Source organism: Scyliorhinus torazame, chromosome 6 (assembly GCF_047496885.1).
Source record: "Scyliorhinus torazame isolate Kashiwa2021f chromosome 6, sScyTor2.1, whole genome shotgun sequence".
NCBI lineage: Eukaryota > Metazoa > Chordata > Chondrichthyes > Carcharhiniformes > Scyliorhinidae > Scyliorhinus > Scyliorhinus torazame.
In genome coordinates, this window is record NC_092712.1 from 309,670,339 (window position 1) to 309,695,273 (window position 24,935).

The 24,935-nt window shown below is 46.8% G+C and overlaps 1 protein-coding gene across 3 annotated transcripts in view; it reads left to right on the top strand.

The window, feature by feature from the left end:
• myripb (myosin VIIA and Rab interacting protein b) overlaps positions 1-24,935 on the top strand; it is a 475,899-nt gene that overhangs the window by 181,660 nt on the left and 269,304 nt on the right. For all 3 annotated transcript variants that reach the window (XM_072510045.1, XM_072510047.1, XM_072510046.1), the window contains exon 3: positions 4,744-4,965. In XM_072510045.1, the coding sequence (XP_072366146.1) occupies positions 4,744-4,965 (222 nt within the window). The remainder of the gene's footprint in view (positions 1-4,743; positions 4,966-24,935) is intronic.

Consider the following 24,935-nt stretch of genomic DNA (forward strand, 5'->3'; position numbering starts at 1 on the left):
TGTCTGTAAAAGTTTGCACTTGTTTCTCGTCCAAGTCGCAGTGGAGCAGCAGGGGCAACCAATGGAAATTTGGATCCCGATGATCAATGACCCTATCATCAAGCACCGGTCTAAGACAATACAGACCTTTGACCTCTGGCTGTAACCAACCAGGTAGTTCATTTTGCCACTGGCAGGAGGTGGTACAGATTCTATTAAAGTCTATCTTTAACTATGGACAAGTGCACCACCACCTTCCCTGATTAATTTGACTGCTTGCCACTTTTAGTGATGGGTTTAACATTTTGACAAACAGCCCACAAATCTTCACTCACCAGAAGTTTGATCCTTTGATTTAAATCCCTGCCTGTTGGAGGTTTGGCGAGATCCTTTCCCAGCTGCCCCGCTCAACACAGCAGTCTTTCCAGGAAAACATCCATAATCCACTGCCACCTGATTGCAATCAGTGACTGCGTGTTCGGACCGAATTGTGACTGGGCTCATAGATCTGCACAAATAACAATGCATGAAATATTTGGGGCCATTGCCTCTGAGTGACAGGACACAGGAAAACAACTGAAGCATAACTGGTACGTTGATCTCATTTTTGCCGCATATTTTTGTCATTGAAAACAGTCCAGCTGAATTGGGTGTTTTCAGTGACAATCCCGTAAAATGGCACTGTAGGCACGGGGGAGGTGTGTTGGCATGTTGGAGGTATGGAACGGTGGATAGGCATGAGATGTAATGGGGGGGGGGAGGCGCTAGGCTTGCGGGTGGGGGTGGGGGCGGCAGGGGAAGAAAGGGGGGATGGTGGATGGAGTGGAGATGATATGAGAGGAATGACACAGGAAGGGTGGATTGGGGATTTAAGGAACCGACAATGCAGTAAAGATACTAATTTCATTGCCAATGCTTTGTGGGTCTCTGTGAGTACTATCAGAATTCTGGGAACCCAGTCCTGGTTCAGGCCGCCTCCATTTACACTTCAGCACCGCCTAGGACAAGGACAAGATATGCTTTACAAAATACCAAGAGGAGGGCTAACAAAATTTTGCTGGAAAACATTGTTCGATGCTGGTTTGGCGGAGGGAAGGTCGACTAACTTTAAAACTGTAATGCTGATTACGCGAATGTGTATTCCCAAGAAATAAATTTAAGCTATGCTAGTCAGCTCCTGAAACCCATATACCTTGCATATTCCCCCCTAATTTATGATGAGTCCTGGCCTCACTTGCACATCCCTCCGTTGCACAAACACAACCATATGACAACGAACAAACGTGCACAACCGAAGAACGCTGCCCAGAGAATAAAAGCAAAATACTGCGGATGCTGGAAAGCTGAAATAAAAACAGAAAATGCTGGAAAAGCTCAGCAGGTCTGGCAGCGTCTGGGGAGAGAGAAACCTATTGCTTGTTGTCTCCACCTTGGGAACAGTTCTGAAGAAGAGTGGTATTGTACTTGAGACGTTAATGGTTGCTGAGTTTTTCCAGCACTTCCTGTTTTTGTGCCAAAGAATGATCCTCCTTCACCTACCACAGAACAAGTAGCATCCTCCCTGAACTGCAACTCCCAAAACCACTACCTCTCACCGATATTTTCTTTTCCATAAGGCCCCCAACAGATCTATCAACGCAATATCATCAGTCTAATACACTGTATCCTAACAATGTCTGGCATATGTTGCAATATAGATTATATAGTGGTGGGATCTGTACTTTCAAAGTTTGCCGGCTGGATTCTCCGCTGGCGGGATTCTCCATTGCGCTGGCAGCGCACCCAAGCCTGGGGGTTCCCACAATGGGAAACCCCATTGGCCAGCTGGCAGGACAGATAATCCCGCTGCCAGCAGTGGTTGGGGGGGGGGGGGGTGCAGGGACAGAACAGAGAATCCCACCCTGTATTTTTCGATGGTAGCCATGATGTGGAGATGCCGGCGTTGGACTGGGGTGGGCACAGTACGAAGTCTTACAACACCAGGTTAAAGTCCAACAGGTTTGTTTCAATGTCACTAGCTTTCGGAGCGCTGCTCCTTCATCAGGTGAATGAAGAGGTATGTTCCAGAAACACATATATAGACAAATTCAAAGATGCCAAACAATGCTAGAAATGCGACCATTAGCAGGTGATTAAATCTTTACAGATCCAGAGATGGGGTAACCCCAGTGCGGCCTCAACCGGGACCTGGGATTCATGTCGCATTACATTCATCCCCCACCATCTGGCCTGCGAAATCCTACCAACTGTCCTGGCTTGATACAATTCACACCTCTTTAACCTGGGGTTACCCCATCTCTGGATCTGTAAAGATTTAATCACCTGCTAATGGTCGCATTTCAAGCATTGTTTGGCATCTTTGAATTTGTCTATATATGTGTTTCTGGAACATACCTCTTCATTCACCTGAGGAAGGAGCAGCGCTCCGAAAGCTAGTGACATCGAAACAAACCTGTTGGACTTTAACCTGGTGTTGTAAGACTTTGTACTGTATTTTTCGAGGCGGAGCTTAAGGGAAAATGGAGACTGAAAAAGGAAATTGAGTTGAGGAGGTTCTGCATCCTTGTGCTCTTTGTGGTGTTGAATGTGCCTGTGGGACTCGGGTCCGTGGTGTTGTTGTTGGCTGGGAATCAAGCTTCTCCCCATGAGCAGAGCAAGGAAGGAAGAAAATACTTTGTGACGGGTTTAATGGCCCCTATGCTCTGTGGATTGCCAAGCCAATTTGTAAAATCTGTCGAAAGTTTTGTCTACCATTTAACGTGTAATTTATACTTCATAATCAACTGCTATTTGCCTGTGAATTCATGTTTAACATGTGTTGATTTTGAGAATATAAGATAGTAATTAGTGTTTGCTTTAATTACATAGATAGAATTTACAGTGCAGAAGGAGGCCATTCGGCCCATCGAGTTTGCACCGGCTCTTGGAAAGAGCACCCTATCCAAGTCCACACCTACACGCTATCCCCATATCCCAGTAACCCCACCCAGCACTAAGGGCAATTTTTGGACACTAAGGGCAATTTATCATGGCCAATCCACCTAACCTGCACATCTTTGGACTGTGGGAGGAAACCGGAGCACCCGGAGGAAACCCACGCAGACACAGGGAGAACGTGCAAACTCCGCACAGACAGTGACCCAGCGGGGAATCGAACCTGAATTGACTCCTGTACAGCAAAAGTTCTTTTGATTTTAAACTGTGGAATCTCATGGCTTTAGTCTTCATGAGGTGTGTTGATCCTCGGGTTAAATCACCACCGGTCAGCTCTCCCCCTCAAAGGAGAAAGCAGCCTATGGTCATCAGGGACTATGGTGACTTTACTTATATATTCACACGGGTGTGTGTGTGGTGTATAGATGTATATAAAATGTCCATGTATTCATTTTATTGCTTACGGATCATATACAATGTGCATATATATGTTTTGTGGAGTACGTAACTTGGTAAAGTTGGCAGCATTTCCACCTCTGAATGACCCACCAGCATTTGGGCTCCAAACGTTCTCCTGATGCAGAATATTTAAAATCAACAACCCCCCCCCCCACTGCCATCGATGAATACCCACCCACACAATAGCCCTCCCCCTCCAAGGATCATACCCCCCGGTACTGTCCAGGCCTTGCAGTGCCTGGGGGCAGTGCCAGAGGGAAGTGCCGGGCATGATCCTCTTCTCTCGTCCCCCCCCCCCCCCCCCCCCCCACTCTCACCCCTGAGCTAAGTACTCACCTGAACTCTTCCATTGAGTCCTGTCCACCAGGCGCTGTGGGAGATATGTTGTGATTTGAATGGTCAGTCTAACAGGGAGAGGGAAGAAACTACCCAGGTGTAAAGGCCTAATAATGACATTTACGTGTATGACATTCGTGAGGCGCGGGCACAAGAAATCCCACCGGCGTAAATCACCCTTTGGGACTGCACGGAATTTCCCGTTCCACTGCTGAATCCGCCTCCCGAAAACGGGACGAAAATATTCACATCTTTTTCGATTCCCGGCTTGGGTCACTGTCTGTGCGGACTCTGCACAGATCCCCGTGTCTGCGTGGGTTTCCTCCGGGTGCTCCGGGTTCCTCCCACAGTCCAAAGATGTGCAGGTTAGGGGAATTGGTCATGATAAATTGCCCTTGGGTGAGGTCACTGGGTTACACGGATAGGTGGAGGTGTGGCCTTAAGTGGGGTGCTCTTTCCAGGGGCCGATGCAGTCTTGGTGGGCCGAATGGCCTCCTTCTGCACTGTAAATTCTATGATTTACTATGCACCTTGTTCCTTTAGTCTTAACTCTTTTTTTTCTTTCCTAATTAAGGGGCAGTTTAGTGTGGCCAATCCACCTACCCTGCACATCTTTGGGTTGTGGGAGCGAGACCCACGCAGTCACGGGGAGAATGTGCAAACTCCACACGGACAGTGACCCGGGGCTGGGATCGAACCTGGGACCTTGGCGCCATGAGACAGCAGTGCTAACCATTGTGCCGCCCCCCCCCCCCCCCCCCCCCCCCCCCCACACACACACACAGACCTCCTTAAAAACACAGGATCATTCAAACTGCTCATGCAAAATAACACCTGTTAATCTAAATAAAAGGCAGGCCGCAGAAATGGCTCACGATCTAAACCTCAACTTTCCACTTTGCCCGGAGACTCCCTGACCAGCTGAGTGTTTCGAACACTTTCTATTTTGACCATTGATATTGGCGAGATCCTTCGGGAAGATACTTGTGTGAGTTGGCAAAGCTAATTGTTGGAATGACGACTCCTGTTTTTCAGTGAACTGAAGCAGAAACTCAACGAAGAAGGCAACAGGCGCACAATCCTTTCCAAGCAGGAGAAGTTCAACGAAAACTGCTGCATCCGCTGCTGCAGCCCCTTCACCTTCCTCATTAACACCAAGCGCCCTTGTCTCGACTGCAAGTTCAACATTTGCAAGAATTGTGGTGCGTACAGTAAAAAGGAGAAGGCCTGGGTCTGCACAGTCTGCCACCAGGCCAGGTAGGTACCGTTTGCCTCCACCTGACCCTTAACGGCTGACAAATAATGTGGACTTAATGCCTGTGTGTCTGCATTGAAACACATTCTTAATCGGGCTTGCAAACAGCAAAACCTCTTTTCTCAATTTTGCCCACTAACATTTATTTATAGCACTGTGCCTCCTGCCAACACAAGGTGACCACCAATACCCATTCGCACATGCTCACGTATCCACGTGCACGGAAACCCAGTGACGTCAGTGGCTGGAGACACAATGTTACAAAACCCATCTGTGGAGACGGGTTGGAGCAGGATTCCTCCTTCAGCTCAGCAGTCCTGGTGCAATGTCATTCAGGCTAACAATTGGGAGTTCAAAAACTATGATTGTATTCACATCTCTTAAGAACCTGACTTTATAAATTTTGCTATTTTCGTTCATTACAAAAGAAAAATCATAGACCCCTGAGTATCTAAGAAATTGAAAAGCATCATTGATTATGAATTCTGATCTTCCAGAGTAGTGACTTTTTCGACAGTATAATTTGACTAGCGATAATCAAGAGCATTACAAAAACGACCTAAGAGAAGAAGTTTGATTTTCTTGCCAACAGAAATGGCATTACCAGTTGTGCATTAGAACAGTAGGCTATCTCTCCACTCATGACTGCAATAGTTTGACGCATTATCAAATTTGTGAAACTGGACGCATTGACCTAGAGAGTGGGGAAGGTGCTGAAGGTCAGTTTGATGTCAGGGCTGACGATGCTTGGGAACTTTTGTTGGGTTCAATGGGAGTTATCTTTAACTGGTTTGGAGAGGGGGTCTTTTCTGGTATTTTTGTACAGCTTGTGGTGTTTGGTTAAAATATTTATGCTAAAACAGTTTCAATAACTGTTTGAGAAGCTTCATTGCTGCACTCTCTATCTGGCCTGTCATTCACCATTACGTGAGATGAAATGGTACAACTGGGGGTGCGCGGAATTGACAACAAACGCAGCCTTTATAATTGCCAATTTGCTCTGGTTTCCTCCCACAAATCCTGAAAGACGTGCTTGTTAGGTGATTTGGACATTCTGAATTCTCCCTCTGTGTACCCGAACAGGCGCCAAAGTGTGATGACGAGAGAATTTTCACAGTAGCTTCATTGCAGTGTTAATGTAAGCTTATTTGTGTCAGTAATAAAGATTATGATATTATTATTAGTATCTTGCCGTCTGTTGCTTCATCCAGCTCTGTGACCTTTAGATCTCTGCCCTGCTCCAATTCTGGCCTTTGTGTATTCCCAAAGCTATGGAATTCCCTCCCTAAACTTCTACGTCTCTCTCTCTCCTCTATTAAGATAATCCTTAAAAGTGTTCTTTTTTTCCAAGCTTTTGGCCACCTGTCTCAATATATCCTTATGTGGTTAGCCAACTCTCCTGTGAAACACCTAGGAAGGGGCTATATCAATATGAGTTGTTCTGTTTTATTAAACCTTTCTTTCATAGAATCATAGGCCGAACTGGTCAATACATGGGTTGGGATTCTTACAGTTACACACACTGTAAGATTGGCTTCATTGGCAACATTGTAAATGGGGGCTGGCAGCACGGTGGTGCAGTGGTTAGCACTTCTGCCTCACGGCGCCGAGGTCCCAGGTTCGAATCCCAGCTCTGGGTCACTGTCCGTCTGGAGTTTGCACATTCTCCCCGTGTCTGCGTGGGTTTCGCCCCCACAACCCAAAGACGTGCAGGGTAGGTGGATTGGCCACGCTAAATTGCCCCTTAATTGGAAAAATAAATGAATTGGGTACTCTAAATTAATTTTTAAAAAAGTAAATGGGGTCTGAGCCACTTGCTGACCATGTAACCGTGATGCTGAAATAGGCGCATCAAAGACATCCTGCAGGATAATGGCTACCCTGATCAGGTAATTGTATACAGTGTGTCACACACAACTTATGAACTGGCCTAAATTTGTCACTTTTGGCCCTGAAAGAGCCCAGATTGTCCTAAAAAGGCAAGGTATCTCAAAACTCTGAGCAACAGGTGGATCCAGCTGTTTCACGCTGCTACCATGTAGTAGTAATGCAAGTGGTCTTAACCACCAACAGAATGCCGCCGTCAAGCCAAAAAGGCGTTCTGCCTGTCACAAATACTTAATGTTGGATATGATTTTCTGTGCTGGTGTGGCGTGTATGTAGGCCGTACATCCCAAAGACTGACGGAATTGTAGAATGCAGCATTCTCCTTCCGCTGTTCACCACAGTCTAGATACAAACCATACCCAACCAGCCCATGCTTGCAAAACTCAAACCATAGTGTCCAACGTCTGATGTGATTCTGCGATTGGGCAAAATTTGCTAAATAATCCTCTGTGTGCTAATTGTTACGCTGACCCATTTGAGATTCAGGTGAGCTCACAGTGTGGCGCGTTTGTATGGAGTTACATATATCAGTGCACACAGCTCTGTTCTTTGTAGACAGAAAGAACATGTGCACACATTGCGCCTGTTACAGTTAAACCAAACAAGTGACAGACATTTGCTGGTTCATTCCTCAGGACAATGCCTTGACCAATCCGAGTTGAGATCCCTGGTTTAAATTTTCAACAGTGCTTGGCAGTTAACTGTTAGTCACCACTAGCTGGTGCATTCTCCATGGCAACACCTCTACCAATCAGAGTCCACTTGCAAACTAATCACCAACCCTTCTCATACATTATAAAGTTGTTGTTTCCCCTGACATTGGTATTCCTGCCATTGTCCTGTTGAATGCAAGACAAAAAGCTTTGACAAAATGTATATATTCAGCAATACTTAAATTAGTGCTCTTGCAGGTAACCTAATTACATTAATGGAGAATTCAAATTTTGGCCTTGGTTAAGATCAGTCATGTCTTCAGATCCTTGCACTCAAACTCACCCCACCCTGGGTTCACCAACCGCCTCGGAGCTCCCAAAAAACATACCCATCTTCCACCTAAAACTCCATCCACAAAATTGCATAGCACAGAAGGAGGCTACTCGCTCCACCCTGCTGATAGTTATGATAATAACACACCACTAAGCTTCCTTAGTGCGATAACAGCAGTACAGATTAGTCTGTTAATGAGGAACACCCGAATTGTCAAAATTGCAGTGATGCTAACTTGTCATGTTCAGCAGGTCACCTGGGTGTTTTAATAAAATTTACCCAGCTAAGCTTTTGCATGGCTTTAATGAGTTTCCAAAATAAAGAGTATTGAAACGTGGGGGATTTAATATTTCCGAAAAATGAGAAAATTCAGACTGACGGATTTTGTTGCAAAGCTTTATGTTCCCTTATTGAGCACGTTGAAGCAAGCGTGTCTGGAAAGTAGGGGGTTCATTCTCGAGGGTGACGGTGCAAAATCATTCAGTTTCTATGGTAACACAATCTCTGTGATGTGTGTGGATTGAATAAGGAATCCGACATCCTCGCCAGCAGAAATGCAGGTGTCTTGGTAAGTGGGCTGGCCAGAAACCATAGTTATTAATACGACTGTCTATCTGGTATGTGCCTGTGCAAATTTAATGACCGTTCTCTGGGCATGGCAGCCAAGTTATTATGTTAATGGACTAATGACCCAGAGACCTGAGTTCAAATCCCACATGGGAGTCCAGGGATCAGTGGATTCACACACGGGTCATCTGGAATTCACTTGCTTGAAAAGGTAGTAGAAACGGGATTCAACAGTAACTTCGGAAAGGGGATGTATATCCCTTAATACTCAACTAGTAAAATAAAGAAACAATTGTAGAGATAATTAATTAAATTGTACAATGCAATGCTTTGATAACAAATAACTTCTTCTCTCTCTAGCTTTACTATGTCTGTTCTCTCTTCACTCCTGATACGCACTCTCCTCAGTAAGAGCGGGAAAACCATTAATACAGGTTCTGATAGTGAGACCTCCAGTGTTCAATTGCCTGTACTAGCATCACATATATTGATCATGTATATTCATATAATGAGATCACTGCAGAGACCACAAAACTATTGGAATTGTGTTTAATAACAACCCATCTGGTTCATTCATGTCCTTGCCTATCTGCATTTGCAACAAGATGTTTGACTCTTGCCTACCCTCTGAAGTGGCCCAGCAGCCCCGTCAGTTGCAGAAGGATGGGCAATAAATGTTGGTCTTGCCACCAATGCCCACATCCAGTGAATGATTCTTTTTTTAAAGTAAAAGCTCATTACAATGCTCCCAACATCATGCAGAGTGATATATTTGAAGCCTACTTGTGACAATAAGCGATTTTCATTTCATTTCATAAAGAATTGTGGGCAGGTTCATTATTTCAGTGTATATTATAACTCGCTCGGCTCCCAAATTACAAGTAGCTTATCATTTATTTATTCAACAACCTAATTTCCCTTGGTGTTGCTTCAGGGTAGTCAGAGTTCCGGAGCACCATTATGGACCTAGCAACGAGGCAGCCTCACTTGGGCTCTGTTTTCAGAATGAGTTGATTTTGGAGAACAATTTGTACAAGGAAAGATTTTTAATGCAACAGCTGGAACTCTCGGTTCTTTGAGATTCCAGGGCTTCTTTGCAATAACTTTAGATCAAGGAATAAACCTCAGAAAATGATTCTCGCACATGTACGCCACGTGTAAAATCTTGATTCCTCCGAATTTGATCAGTTCACTCTCCCAATACGACAGGAGGATTGCTAAGAAAGTGCGCGGTAAGAAAGTTAATAGTGTTGGGTCATTTGAAGTGGTGTTTTACTTTAAGCCATCAGGAAATCTGCAATTAAAAATGCATAAAATTCACCTTGCCTTGAGAAGGAACGGAGCAACTGGAGTTCAGATTTATAGCCATGAATGTGGATTTCCATTTGGTTCACCTGAAACTGTAGAAACATAAAATTCATTTTTTTTAAATCACTTTTTAAATCTGGTTGGACCCAGGTTAAACATGCTTGGTGGAATGATTAATTGATTACGTCATGAGTGTTCCCCACGCTCACTAATGTGCATTGGTTTGGCTCACATGATGGCACAGTGGTTAGCACTGCTGCCTCACAGCACCAGGGACCTGGGTTCAATTTCCAGCCTCGGGTGACTATGTGTAGAGTTCGCATATTCTTCCCACAACTTTGTGGGTTCCTCCGGGTGCTCCGGTTTCCTCCCGCAGTCCAAAGATGCCCAGGTTCGGTGGCCTGGTCAGGCTAAATTGCCCCTGCATGTCCACAGATGTGTAGGCTCCTGGCCAAGCAACAGCTCAATTTTAAAATTCTCATCCTTGTTTTCATATCCCTCCATTCCTCGTCCCTTCCTATCTCCATAATCTCTTCCAACTCCGGGGGAGGGGGGGGAGTGTGTGTTGGAATGATTCTCGAGGGGGTGGTTTGTGATGGAATGATTCTCGAGGGGGTGGTTTGTGTTGGAATGATTCTCTGGGGGTGGGATGGGGCGGGATGGGGGGAGTGTGTTGGGATGATTCTCTGGGGGGGGGTGGAGGAGTGTGTGTTGGGATGATTCTGGAGGGGAGGGGGGGGGGTGTTGGAATGATTCTCGAGGGGGGGGGCACTCGCAGAGTTTGTGGGGGCCCCTACAAGAAGGCCGGCAACCAATCACTGTAGCTAGTGCAACATTGCCTCTTTTGAGGAAAGGTTGCTAAAACTCTTTGCTTCTCTGTGGCTATCAGTCAATCTGCAAGCCGTGCTCGCAATGAGCAGGCGCCTGCTGACTGACTTTGCTGAAGCAGAACACGAGCATCATTAACCCCATGGCTAATTGGAAGCTGCTTGCACAGATTCCAGGACAGCCCAGGGTCTCATTCACTGCAGCTATTTGAGTCTGCGGGCTTCCCCGCTCAACACCACTGCCGTCAAAAGTTACAAGGTTTTCCGCTCCACACAGTCTGTGCCCAAACGGCGCAGCAGTCAACGCCATGGACTCACTACAGCAAACCATGGGAGACCTCGGGCAACAATTCTGATTCCGGGACAGGGTTAGTGGGGCAGTCTGCAATGCAGTGTTTTCCTACATGCTGCATCTGTCAATGCTGCACTTCAGCCTTTGAATGAGTACACCTTACTGCACTGAACTGACAATTCCATTTCCTACCTCAGACATCCTTGTGGCAATTAGTATCCTTTGGTCTTGATTAGCACGATGTGAAATCATCTTATTTAAGACTTCGAGAGCCATCAAAGACAAGAACATTCATCTGCATTTAGCCCAGATTCTCAATGCGAAGGATGATAATTTTAATGCACCCCACAGGGTCCCGGGTTCGATTCCCGGCTTGGGTCACTGTCCATGCGGAGTCTGCACGTACTGCCCTTGCCTGCGTGGGTTTCCTCCGGGTGCTCACCGCGGTTTCCTCCCGCAAGTCCCGAAAGACGTGCTGTTAGGTGAATTGGACATTCTGAATTCTCCAATCTTTGAAAATTGAGAACGCACAAGCAAAGTACTGCGGGCGCTGGAAATCTAAAATAAACGCAGCAAGTGCTGGAAGGGGGGGGGGGGCGGCAAAAGGGGATTTTCCACACCACCCACCCCGCACGGTGTGCCGTGCAGTAGAGGATGCGTGGTATGATAACGGTGAGCAGGTATCTGTTGTAGTGATGAAATCCAAACACCCAGCAGAATGCTCTGGGGACCTGGGTTTGAATCCTGCCACGGCGTATGGTGGAATTGGAAGTCCAGTGGCGACCACAAAACTATTGTCGATTGCTGTAAAAACCCAACTACTTCACCATTGTCCTTTGGGGGTTGGAAATCTACCCTCTTTACCAGGTCTGGCCCACCTGTGACTCCAGACCCACAGCAATGTGGGTGACTCTCAACTGCCCGCCGTAATGGCCTAAGCAAGCCACTCAGTTTGAGGAATGGACAACAAAATGCAGGCCCAGCGAGCGATGCCCCCATCCCGTGAAAGAATTAAAAAAAGGAACTCCCCTGCTCTTCTTCAAGATAGTGCCACAAGGTCTCTTGTATAGACCTGACAGAGCCAATCGGGATTCAGCTTAAAGTCTCATCCACAACATCTCTCTGGCAGTGGAGCACTCCCTCAGCACTGCACTAGGTTGTCAGCCTAGATTTTGGGCTGCAACCTCTGCGGTAGGTCCTGGAACTGCAATCTCCTGACTTATATGTATTGGCCGGACCAAGGCTGACTTAACTGGGATAGTTCTGTCAACAGTCATGACCCCTTCACTGTAAGAGTGAGAGTCAGAGAGGTACAATAAGGCATATTGAATTAGAATGCTGTTGAGTCCTTTTTTCTTGCCCCCCCCCCCCCCCCCCCCCAAAAGTCATTTTTGCACTTCAAATAAACCCCCTCATGGAATTCTGGAATGTTTGTAGGGATGGGGGTGCTGCAAGGCATACATCCCCAGTAGTGGATTACTACATTAACACACAAATGAGAGAGAGTAGTGTGGTGAAATGCATCACTGTAAATACACAAGGGGTTAATGTACATACACTACACCTAGCTAGACACTAGAGGGAGCACCAGAGACATGACACACAGGCAGTCAACCAATAGGTCAGTAAGATAGGACACGACCAATGGGCAGTCACAATACACACAGAGCTGACACTACCACAGGAGGGCATTACACCAACCCATATAAAAGGACACATCACACATGCTCAGTCTCTTTCCAGTGGAAACTCTCAGTCAGTACAGACTCAAGGTTGATTGAACATCACACCCACCACGTGGATTGTAGCAGACTGGCTCGTCAGTCTGAGTAGCTATAGCAGGATTAACAGTAGAGTCGAATCCAAGTAGGAGAATTGTTAACTGTAATAAATGTGTTAAACCTATCTCCAAGTCTGAACCTTCCGTTGTCAGAGAGCACATCAAGGAAGCAGCTTATGCTATGTCAAGAGCATAACAAAACAAGTAGTACTGTGGATGCTGGAATACTGCAATTATAAGCGGACGGTTCTGGAAACGCTCGAGGCAGCTCTGTCAGCATCCGCGGAGAGGGAAACAAAGTTAACGCGTCAGGTCTGAGACTCTGTACCGTAATAAGCAAATAATCTATTGACAACATCATTACGTGATTCGCTTAAACTCAACCTCTCTGTTTGTGCTAGAAGTGACAGAATTGCTGCAACTTCACTTGAGGATCAGTTGAGGAAATGGGAGTGGAAATGCCCCCACCGCCTCAGTGTGGATCTCTCCATATCAATGCCTGTTACACTGCCTCTTCTATGTTCATTCTTGTAGTTAACCATTATCTGATCTGCCTGTATTGCTGGAGCATATGAACATGCGACTGGATTAGGAGCAGTGGTAGGGCCACTCAGCCCGTCGAGTCCACTCTGCCAGTCAATAAGATCATGGCTGAGCTGATTGTAACTTTGAACCCACATTCATGCCTACCCCCAATAACGTTCACCCCCTTATTTGTCAAGAATCTAACTCGCTCTGCCTTAAAAATATTCAAAGACTCTGCTTCCGCTGCCTTTTGAGAAAAGGAGGCCCAGAGGCTCACCACACTGAGAGAAACAATTTATCTTCGTGTCCATCTTAAATGGGCGACCTCTTATTTTGTAAACAGTGACCCCCAGTTCTAGGTTCTCCCACAAGAGGAGACACCCTTTCCGAGCCCACCCTGCCAAAGCCCCTCAGGATCTTAAATTAAACCTTTGACTCGCAAGTTATTCAGGCTGCAGTGCTCTTGAACAAGAAGTAGGGTTAATATTGTGAGGCTATCTCTTGCTGGACCCAGTACAGGCAGCAAACATACAAAAGGCAAAGCCAAAATAATGCTGGTAATCATTCAATCTCCATTGCAAACAATTACAGGCAAAAATAAAACCGCTTGATAGACAACTTGTCATCATATATTACGTAAAAATGTGAATCCTCTGAAGTGTTTATGCATGACATATTTAACACTCCACTTCCTATACTGCAGTCTTGGCTGTTAATGACAATTAGATTATGTGAAAATAAATAGTTATTTCCAAATGTTCTTGGGTGCAATTCCGGTTTATCTTCCTGTTTGTCCTTTTACAGGGCGAGTTAATATCCATCTGAAGAGTTAATATTCACCCTGCTTGAATGAGGGAGCACTGTATAAAATCAATTAATTTTCTATCGATGGTGGTAAGAGCAAATAGGGGATCATAAATTGAGCAATGTAATTGTGCTTGGTGATTCTGAGGTGTAATGTGTTGCTGGAATGGGAAAATGCGCAAGAAGCTGAACACAATATTGATACATCAACCAAGACAGAGATTCAATGCAGCATTTCAAGTACATATTTTTAAATTAGTGTTTGTTACTGTTCCGCTGAGTAGTGGAATGTGCGCTTTGATCTGTACAAAGGCAGTATCATGGGTTTATAACCCGAGCCTGTTTTATCTCTCCTGATAGATTAACTCTTAGAGGCCAGGGCAGTGGCTGACTTACACTTTGTGAGGTCCTGCGCTCACCTTCATTTCTGCTCCCTCCCCCCTCCATGATGTCACGTCCCTCCCTCCTCCCTCCATGATGTCACGTCCCTCCCTCCTCCCTCCATGATGTCACGGCCCTCCCTCCTCCCTCCATGATGTCACGGCCCTCCCTCCTTCCCCCCCCCCTCCATGATGTCACGTTCCTCCCTCCCCCCTCCATGATGTCACACCCGTCCCTCCCCTTCCATGATGTCACACCACTCCCTCCCCCAATGATATTACGCCCCTTCCTCCCCCAATGGCATCATGCCCCTCCCTCCCCCAATTGCATCACGCCCCTCCCTCTCCCAATTACATCAGGCCCCTCCCTTCCCCCAATGGCATCAAGCCCCTTCCTCCCCCAATGGCATCACGCCCCTCCCTCCCCCAATTGCATCACGCCCCTCCCTCTCCCAATTACACCAGGCCCCTCCCTTCCCCCAATGGCATCACGCCCCTCCCTCTCCCAATTACACCAGGCCCCTCCCTTCCCCCAATGGCATCAAGCCCCTTCCTCCGCCAATGGCATCACGCCCCTTCCTCCCCCAATGGCATCAAGCCCCTTCCTCCCCAATGGCATCACGCCCCTCCCTCCCCCAATTGTATCACGCCCCTCCCTCTCCCAATTACATCAGGCCCCTCCCTTCCCCCAATGGCATCAAGCCCCTTCCTCCCCCAATGGCATCACGCCCCTCCCTCACCCACAGAAGTCACGCCTGCCCCTCCCTCCCCTAATGATGTCACACCCTCCCCTCCCTCAATTACATCATGCTCCTCCCCATTGATGTCAAGACACTCCCGGTCTCGCCCACTTTAGACCCACAGAACGCCAAAGCCTAAGTCCCCCAAAAATACACAAATTGATCACTGCTTAACTGCTTTAGTGCTTTTTAATTTGTAAAACATGCCTGGATGAATAATTGCTGAATTGAAATCCAAGCTTTCCTCTTCTCAAGAATGACAGTAAGGCTGGTCAATACTGCAATCTGTGCCTTGAGGTGAACAACTTGCTGATGAGCATCGAGAACGAAAAGTCAGCCGATGACATCGCTTCAGTGCAGGACAGAATGAGCCAGTCCAGTGCAGGAGGAAATGCTGCAATCAACAAGGTGCATATCCTGCCATTCAGTACATTCCACAGACTCCCATTTCTCTCCAGCCTGAGAAATTAGGACTTATGAAGACCGTGGGCAGCACGGTAGCATTGTGGATAGCACAATTGCTTCACAGCTCCAGGGTCCCAGGTTCGATTCTGGCTTGGGTCACTGTCTGTGCGGAGTCTGCACATCCTCCCCGTGTGTGCGTGGGTTTCCTCCGGGTGCTCCGGTTTCCTCCCACAGTCCAAAGATGTGCAGGTTAGGTGGATTCACCATGATAAATTGCCCTTCGTGTCCAAAATTGGCCTTAGTGTTGGGTGTGGTTACTGGGTTATGGGGATAGGGTGGAAGTGTTGACCTTGGGTAGGGTACTTTTCCCGGGGCCGGTGTAGACTCGATGGGCCGAATGGCCTCCTTCTGCACTGTAAATTCTATGATTAACTATGATTCTAACCTGCTTTCGGCCTCCAACCTCAAACTCTCTTCCCAAATTTTCCATATTATCCAGGTTTTCTGGTTTATTTAGTATGAAATATTCTATCATACCCAGTGGAACAGATTTTGGCCATAAGATGATGTCTTCGGGGTCCAACCTCACTTCAACAGAAGAAACATCTTGTAATTCCATTGCCATTTCTGGTTCCACTTCAACTTTTGCAGGTGATGTGGTTCCTCTGGAAATTGGCAAGTCTACAATTCATCAGATAACTCACCCAGACTTTTGGATGAGGATGAGGATGATTGTGCAGATTGTGCAGTGTTCAATACTACAAACTTACCTCATCTTCAATGTCTGCGTTTTTGACTGCCAGATTGATGGTGTTGCTTCATATTAACTGATCTTTCTTGATTTTAATGAAGAGGGATTTTTTGAAAGAGCAAGCTTTTGTTGTGTTCCTCAGCCCTGGGGCTCGAGTCACCCCCACCCCCTGCTTTCCTTCACTGCTTGGCAACAGCTACCCAGAGTCCTGACCGGCTGACCAGCTCACCACCTCCCTCCCTCGTGGCTCTTTTTTTGCCGTTTCGCTCTAAGAGGACTCGACCAATGATGACTCTCTGCATTGGGCGGCACAGTGATTAGCATGGCTGCCTCACAGCGCCAGGGACTCGGGTTCAATTCTGACCTTGGGTCATTGTGCGGAGTCTGTGCATTCTCCCCGTGTCTGTGTGGGTTTCCTCCGGGTGCTCCGGTTTCCTCCCATAGTCAAAAATGTGCAGATCAGATGGATTGGCCATGCTAAATTGCTCTTGGTGTCCAGGGATGTGCAGGTTAGGTTATGGAGCTATGGGGAAAGGGCAGTGTGGACATGGGAAAGTGCCCTTTCGATGGATTGGTGCAGACTCGATGGGCCCTGTGCCTAGGCATGGTGTGTTCAGTGTAAGCCGCCTCTAGGCCAGGGGTGGGATTTATTTGGCTTGAATAGGGGCGGCTGTGAAAATTCCCGCACTCGTCAGTTTGTCGGTTCCATCCTGTCCTGAGCTATGGTCCCGGAGCCCCAGCTTTGGAATTGATGCGGTTACCAGCCCACAAACAGCGAAGAGCACATAAACAAGTCCGACTAAGGCAACTTTCCAGTCCTCCAGCAGGGCTGCCCCCTCCACAATGGTGACCCGGCTGCAGAAGACCATTTTCAATTTAAAAGTCTAAAAATCAGGAGAGAGGGCATCGCAAAGTGGAGTCCTGAACTGTGGGCCGCTGCTCCACTCACGCTGGAGAGCCTCCTGTTGGTTGTCCAGCATTGAGTGGCCCACCCGCTGTCCTTAATTGGACAGCAAGCCTGCCCTCTAACCCCATATTGCCAATATAGGGAAAATCGTTGTCGAGTGATTATTTCCCATGCTGTGCAGGGCCATGACCCCCACTTGACCCCCTGATGCCCGGGATTTCTGAACCAAAGGGAAAACCCTTCCCCAGGCATCATTCAGATAAACCAACACTGCACTCCCTTCAAGCCCAGTGTTATGTTAAGAGAATACAGGCTGGTTGGTGAAATAGACACCAAGACACAGGGCTGGATCCTCTGGCGGCGGGATCGCACTCACTCCCGCGGTTTCCCCAACGGTGTGGGGGTGCCCACAATGCGGAACCCCATTGGCCGGCTGCAGGGTCGGATAATCCCGCCCATAGAGTTTGCCTTTGTTGAGATAGTTGACTTGTTCAGTCTCCTAGTTCTCCTCCCGCTCAAGGCCAGTGTCCCAGCTGTCCCCTATTTCTGTCCGCTCAATGGATTCCCGTCACCCATTTCTCTTAAAATAACACTGTAATTAACAAACTTTAAGAATTAATTTGACAAAACGTTAACATGTAGCCTCTCAAAGATGTGAGATCCAGAATTGCTCACTGTACTGCAAGTGTCAGGGCCTTGAATAGCTGGAGCCTGACTTCAACCCTGCTAGTCCTCTAGATGTGAAGGCACATTACTGAACGTCTGAAAAAGGAGTTAAAAAAATCAGATTAGTACATTCAACCTTTTCCATTCAGCTATGGACAGAATGTATGCATCATCAATCCACCGACCCACCCCCTCTCCAATTATACATCTCTCTGCTGGAGACAATAAAAAGAGATTGAACCACAGACCAATTTAGGAAATAACTCCGGTCAGCCGTAACTGAGAATGCGAGTCACTGCGAGCTCCAACTACCTTCAGTAACTCAAGAGAAGCTCCCTCTCGGAAGGCCTGTAGCAAATCCATGCACAATGCAATCTATTCCACTTTGCGAAAAGAAGTCATTCCTGGCATCTAATCTAACTTTGTTCTTTTTCATTGTGTGCCCTTCTCCCCTTGTCTTTTCTGCTCTGTCTTGCTCACATCCCTCCAGTACAATACTGGTTACATCCTCAAATTAAAAGAACTCTATCAAATCCACCTCAAAACCTGTCAGCTGAATTCTGGTCCTTGGCATCAGGGGAGCCAGTGATTGCAATTCCTGTGTAATATTGCCAGGTCATGTGGCACAATATGGAGTGTCAATGAGCACAAAAGAGTCATTCGCTGATTAAGTGAGTGGGCACAACTGTGGCAGAAGGAGTTTAGTGTAGCAAAGTGTGTGGCCATTGACCCGGGACCTTGGAAAGATCAAAGGACTTTCCAAACGTTGTGGAAAGAGAGACATGTTGCTGAAGCTTTTGGTCATGCACTCATCAGGACAAACCCAAGAGTGCCAAATTTTAAATGATCACAATGTACTGGAAAAAAGCATGCCGATTGGTTGGCAAGTTGACTTTCATTGGCCGAGGTGTTTCCATGGAGAAAGCAATGATGAACCATAGGCTCCCCAGGCTCCTGGGTAATTCATAAAAGGTGCAAGGCTCGAACATGTTCCTTTTGTTTGCAGAGAACTGATCCCTGTGTATGAATGTATGTCACTGCTAGCAAGAGTACATTACAAACTCAGCTGATTATTTTAAACCGGTTGTTAGTGTAGCTATTGGCGCATTTGGGATTGTTCAGCAAGTGCTGCTGAAATGCGGAACCGCACCTAACAGTGGATATATTTTGTGTTTTGCAAGTGTAGGCTGAGTGGATATTTTGTTTTGCGCTTTGCGAGTGTAGGCTGATTTGAGTGCGGTCTGTACTCTGTTTAGTATGAACAATAGTTATTTGATAATACAAAAGTTGAGTATTGCTTTAAAAAAATACATATTGTCGAAGCTTTTCATCTTGCACTCATCAGGACAATCGCAAGAGTGTCAATTTCAGGGGCAACAACAAATATTACAAACAACCGAAGGAACATGCTGTTCGATTCGATAAGCCAATCACTGGGCGGTACGGCTCACATACCTGGCATCAAACTGGTACTGAAATTGATAAGCGGCATTGCTCAATTGTGTGGGAAGCAGAATGTCCTTGTCGATTACCGGTAGCATCTTGTTAGTGGAAATACCACTCGTGCAGCCACTGCATAGTAACAGCATGAAGCAGTTAATCAACCTGGTAATTAAAATGTTTGGGGTTTTTTCCTAAATGGTAAGAAGCTAGGAGCTGTGGAACTAATGAAACCAGCAAGAAAACTGGCAAGTGTCAATTTTGCTAATCATGATTAGTGCTAGTCGTGATCCCAGAGGCAGAGCATCAGCTCGGAAGCACTCCTGGCTCCAACAATAAATAAAAGAATAGTTAGATTTTGCCTTTCTGTGTGGCAGCCTGAAAAGCTTCTTTGAAGAGCGGCTACCTGGGCTGCCCAGCACCTGAAGGAGCTGGCCACACTGACTGTGGCAAGGGATAAATGTACTGAGGTGTCCAAAATGTTTATCCGCTTTCATGCAGTGCATTCCCAAAATGTAGACTGGAGCGGTCTAGGCTGATTTCCAATGACATTGTGTTGCTCAGTCACGATTTTCTACTGCTGCTGCTGTTCAGCACTGTCCCCGTCGTGAATCATGGGGTCAGGCCACTAGCAGATCTGTTTCTGCTACCGAGCATTCCCCTTCTAAAGTGGGAGTAATGTGTTGGGTGGATGCTTGGAAATGAGGAGTAGTGATGATGTCAGTGATTGAAGACTTGCAGGAGCAGGATAGCGGGGCAACGGGTAGGTAGTGAAGTGTCGACTGAATCGAGTCTCAGGTGGCTATATTGGATATTTTGTGGCATTTCTACAGGCGGCCTCCATCTGGAGGTCGAAGGAAATGAAAACATCCCTAAATTTTCATTGGATTGATCCTTCAGCCCCTCCTGCAGGAACTGCAGCAAAGGAGGGAGACTGCACCTTGAGCTCAGGAAGGGTTTATGTTGAATATAGAAGTCTCACCCATAGAACAGCAAACCAATTCTGGACAATGTTCAATGAGTTGACTAGGACAAGCAAGGTAACAGCCCAGCTTGGATCCCTTATCTTCCTTCGGCTCCAGGGGCACATGCAACCATTGACGCTGCCATGTGGTGAAGGTGATCACTGATATGGGATTTTCCAATGAGTGTCACAAATTTCTAACAGCAAGTGCTAAGGTGCAGAATTTAAAAATCCTTTCTTCCAGTGGTGCCTTGCCAGAGGACAGGGGAGCAGTGGCAAAGCAGAAGATCTGTTATCAGATGCCCAACGCTACTTGAGAACCCTCAAATATTGGCTAAACGTCGGCCTTGGGAAGGACTTGAATACATGTCCACCTGGGCATTAGAAAGCTGACTCCGCCCAGGGTGGCACTGTGCTCTCTAGCTGTTGGAGATGGTGAAATTTGTGGGATAGTGCAGATGGCAGTTAAGTGGGTGAACACCAGGAGGTCACCATGGTATCGCTGTGAATACATGAATAGGATGGGAATAGAGGGATACAGACACCAGAAGTGCAGAAGGTTTTAGTTTAGACGGGCAGCATGGTCGGCGCAGGCTTGGAGACCATTGATAATCAGAAACTTCCATAAACTTCTCCAGCTTTTCAACTTCATCCCATGAACTGTAAGTAGTGAAGTGGATCATCTACCCTGTGTAGATTTCAGTGGAATAGACACATATATTGCTCAAGTTCTATAAAGACCAAACAATATATTTCACCAGTTCAATGCCCAATAGGAAAAATAACAAATACTCCAATGCAACATTCCCTCAGTACTAGCGCTGGAGGGTAACTTGGATGTCTGGGTTAAAATCCGGGAGTGGGACTTGAACCCACAGCTCTTGCCTCAGGAGCAAGAGAGCTCCCTATTGAACCACACTCACCGGGAATGTGTACTTAGCACAAAAGAAAGATACCTGTGCGAGCAACGAAGTCAGTCCGTGAGGATGAGTGAAAACTGACAGCTCTGGTTGCAGTAGTCCTAAGCCCTCATCTACAGTAACAAGCGCGAAGCTGTATCTGTACCCATATGTGAAAGTCACATGGCTTATTCTGAACTGGCCGAGCAAGCCACTCTCTCCTCTCAAACCATGACGCAACCCACCTTCTCGGGGTAGTTGGGATTGTGCAATAAATTGCCATGCCCACATGCCGGGAATGTGCTCCCATCCCGGGAATGGATTCTTTAGAAAAATTGAACCAAGCAAGATTTCATTGTCAATAAAAGGCGGAACTGAAATGGAGGTTTGGTGAGTCAGCCATTGCAGCGTAAGAGGAAATGAACACGGCAGGATCATTCATCCTAAAGGAAGATTTTAAAAAGCGATGTGGAATTCCTGACTGGCTTGGCTGGTAAGTGTAGGACGTGACTGATATGAAGAATGAAGAGAGTGGGAGAGGCAACAGACCTCACAAAAACTCTTGTGAGTCAGAGAATAATGTCATTGAATAAAGAGCTATTTGAAAACACCCCAGATAGCTGCGAGCATATTGTTGGTGGGTGTTAGAATGTGAACAACCACACAATTTGCTGACACTCCAGCAGCTTATCACACCTCCACCGTTCTCAACTCGTAAGCAAACATTTAGGAAATGCAATAAAGGTCCGCAGAGTAAACCAACCTCGTGGCAGTGATCTCCTGCCCCTGGATTTCCACAGAAGTGTTTTGCTTTGTCCCCGGGGTTGATGTGGTTTTGAGAGGATTTGTGGAGGTTTGTAACATGTACTGGGAGGATATTCGAGCACAAAAAGAGTCTTGGGCGATTATATAAATCTCCAGAGAGGGCGAGACAGGAAGAGCAAAGTTGGAAGTTAATATGAAAGGGACAGAATACCAAACAGGACAAAAACCTATGCTTTACGTAACGAATGAAAAGTAGACGCTGAAGTGGGCTAGAACTCTCCGAGATCCATTCAACATACAGTGAGCACAAGAATTGTTTTAGTACGAAGAAGAGTTTTCTTCATGATATAGTATGAGATAGTGTGGAAGTTAAAACTGATTAAATGATGGAAAAAAACAACTAGTTCATCTATTTTAGTGATGCTGGGAGATGATAGATAGATACCAACCAAGACAACAGGTAGAAATAATGGCCACCACTAGTCACCTGAGAGGACAAACGAGGTCTTGGTTTAGGACCTGATTTGAAATACCACACCTGTGACAGTGCAGCCCTCCCTCAGTACTGCACTGGAATGTCAGTCTGGATTTTGTGTTCCATTCTTTGGACTGGTACTTGACCCACAACTTTCCATCTCAAAGCTGAAAGTGCTACATGGCTGAAGGAATGCGGCACTGTCAGGCGTGTGGTATTCCGGTTTAACCGAGACCTAGCTTGTCCTCTCAGTAAAGCGATGGAAGGTGTCAACAGCAGTGCTGTCAATACAATTCAAGGTGGTGCATATGACTCGGGCAAGAATGAGTGGGTTCTTCCAGGAAGTGGCAGACGAGTGCAGGAAGTGTGGGCAGGGACAGCAAGTCACGCTCATATCTTCTGGAGCTGCGAGAAGCTACAGAGATACTGGGCGGGTGTGTTCGCGACACTAACGAAGATCATGGCGGAGGAGGTTGGGCCGGACCCTTTGGCAATATTTGGGATATCGGAGAAGCTGGAGCTGATGGAGGAGAGGAAGGCCGATGTGGTGGCCGTCCGCCTCTCTGGTTGCCCGGCGAAGGACCGTATTGGAATGACAGTCAGCAACGCCGCCGGGGGTGGCGGCCTGGCTGGGAGACTTCTAAAACTTTCTCCATCTGGAAAAGATTAAATACGAATCGAGGGGTTCAGCAGAGGGTTTTGAGGCAAGGTGGGTGATGTTCGTGGCCATGTTTGAAGAGTTGTTCACCACAGGGGGGTGGGATAGGATTGGATTGGATTTGTTTATTGTCACGTGTACCGAGGTACAGTGAAAAGTATTTTTCTGTGAGCAGCTCAACAGATCATTAAGTGGGAAAAAAAGCGAATAAAAGAAAATACATAATAGGGCAACACAACATATACAATGTAACTACATAAGCTCCGGCATTGGATGAAGCATACAGGGTGTAGTGTTAATGAGGTCAGTCCATAAGAGGGTCATTTAGGAGTCTGGTGACAGCGGGGAAGAAGCTGTTTTTGAGTCTGTTCGTGCGTGTTCTCAGACTTCTTCCATCAGGCAGGAGATACAGAAGTTGGAAGAGTGAGTAAGCCGAGTGGGAGGGGTCTTTGATTATGCTGCCCGCTTTCCCCAGGCAGCGGGAGGTGTAGATGGAGTCAATGGATGGGAGGCAGGTTTGCGTGATGGACTGGGCGGTGTTCACGACTCTCTGGAAGTTCCATGCGGTCCTGGGCCGAGCAGTTGCCATACCAGGCTGTGATGCAGCCAGATAGAATGCTTTCTATGGTGTATCTGTAAAAGTGGTAAGGGTTAATGTGGACAAGCCAAATTTCTTTAGTTTCCTGAGGAAGTATAGGCGCTGTTGTGCTTTCTTGGTGATAGCGTCGACGTGGGTGGACCAGGACAGATTTTTGGAGATGTGCACCCCGAGGAATTTGAAACAGCTAACCATCTCCACCTCGGCCCCGTTGATGCTGACAGGGATGTGTACAGTACTTTGCTTACTGAAGTCAATGGCCAGCTCTTTAGTTTTGCCGGCATTGAGGGAGAGATTGTTGTCGCTGCACCACTCCACTAGGTTCTCTATCTCCCTCCTGTATTCTGACTCGTCGTTATTCGAGATCCGGCCCACTATGGTCGTATCATCAGCAAACTTCCTGGGGCGGTGAAAATGAGAGAAAATAGCACAAACTTTATAACTGTGTGGTAAGGAGTATGTTCCCCGGACTGTTTTTGTTTTGTAACTGTTTGAATAAGTTTGGAATAAAATACATTTAAGAAAACAACAAAAGTGCTATCAAGTAGTACTTGCTCAGCAATAACCTGCTCACTGTGAAGCTCCGTTTGGGTTCCGCCAGGGCCACTCAGCTCCTGACCTCTTTACAATCCTAGTCCAAACATGAACAAAAGAGCTGAACTCAAGAGGGGAGGTGAGAGTGACTGCCCTTGACATCAAGGCAGCATTTGGCCAAATGTGACATCAATAGCCAGCAAAACTGGAGTTAATGGGAATCAGGGGGAAACTCTCCACTGGTTGGAGTCATACCTGGCGCAAAGGAAGTTGGTTGTGATTGTTGGAGGTCAATCATCTCAGCCGCAGGACATAGCTGCAGGGGTTCCTCAGTGGAGTGTCCTTGGCCCAACTACCTTTAGCTGTTTTATCAAAGACCTTCCCTTCATCATAAGGTCAGAAGTGGGGATGTTGGTTGATGACTGCACAATGTTCAGCATCATTTACAACTCCTCGAATACTGAACCAATCCAGGTCAGTATGCAGCAAATCTGGCTTCGGCACATTCAGGCTTTAACAGGTGACCAGTAACATTCGTGCCACAGAGGGCCAGGCAATGACCATCTCCAACAAGAGAGAGTCTAACCATTGCCCCTTGACATCGCTGAATCTCCTACTGTCAACATCCTGGGGTTAACATTGACCAGAAACTGACTGGACTAACCATATAAATGCTGTGGTTACAAGAGCAGGTCACCTGACTTTCCAAAGCCTGGTCACCAGCCACAAAGCACAAATCAGGAGTGTGATAGACTTGCCAGGATGGGTGCAGAGACACCAGCATTCAAGAAGCTCGACGCCATCCATGTCTAA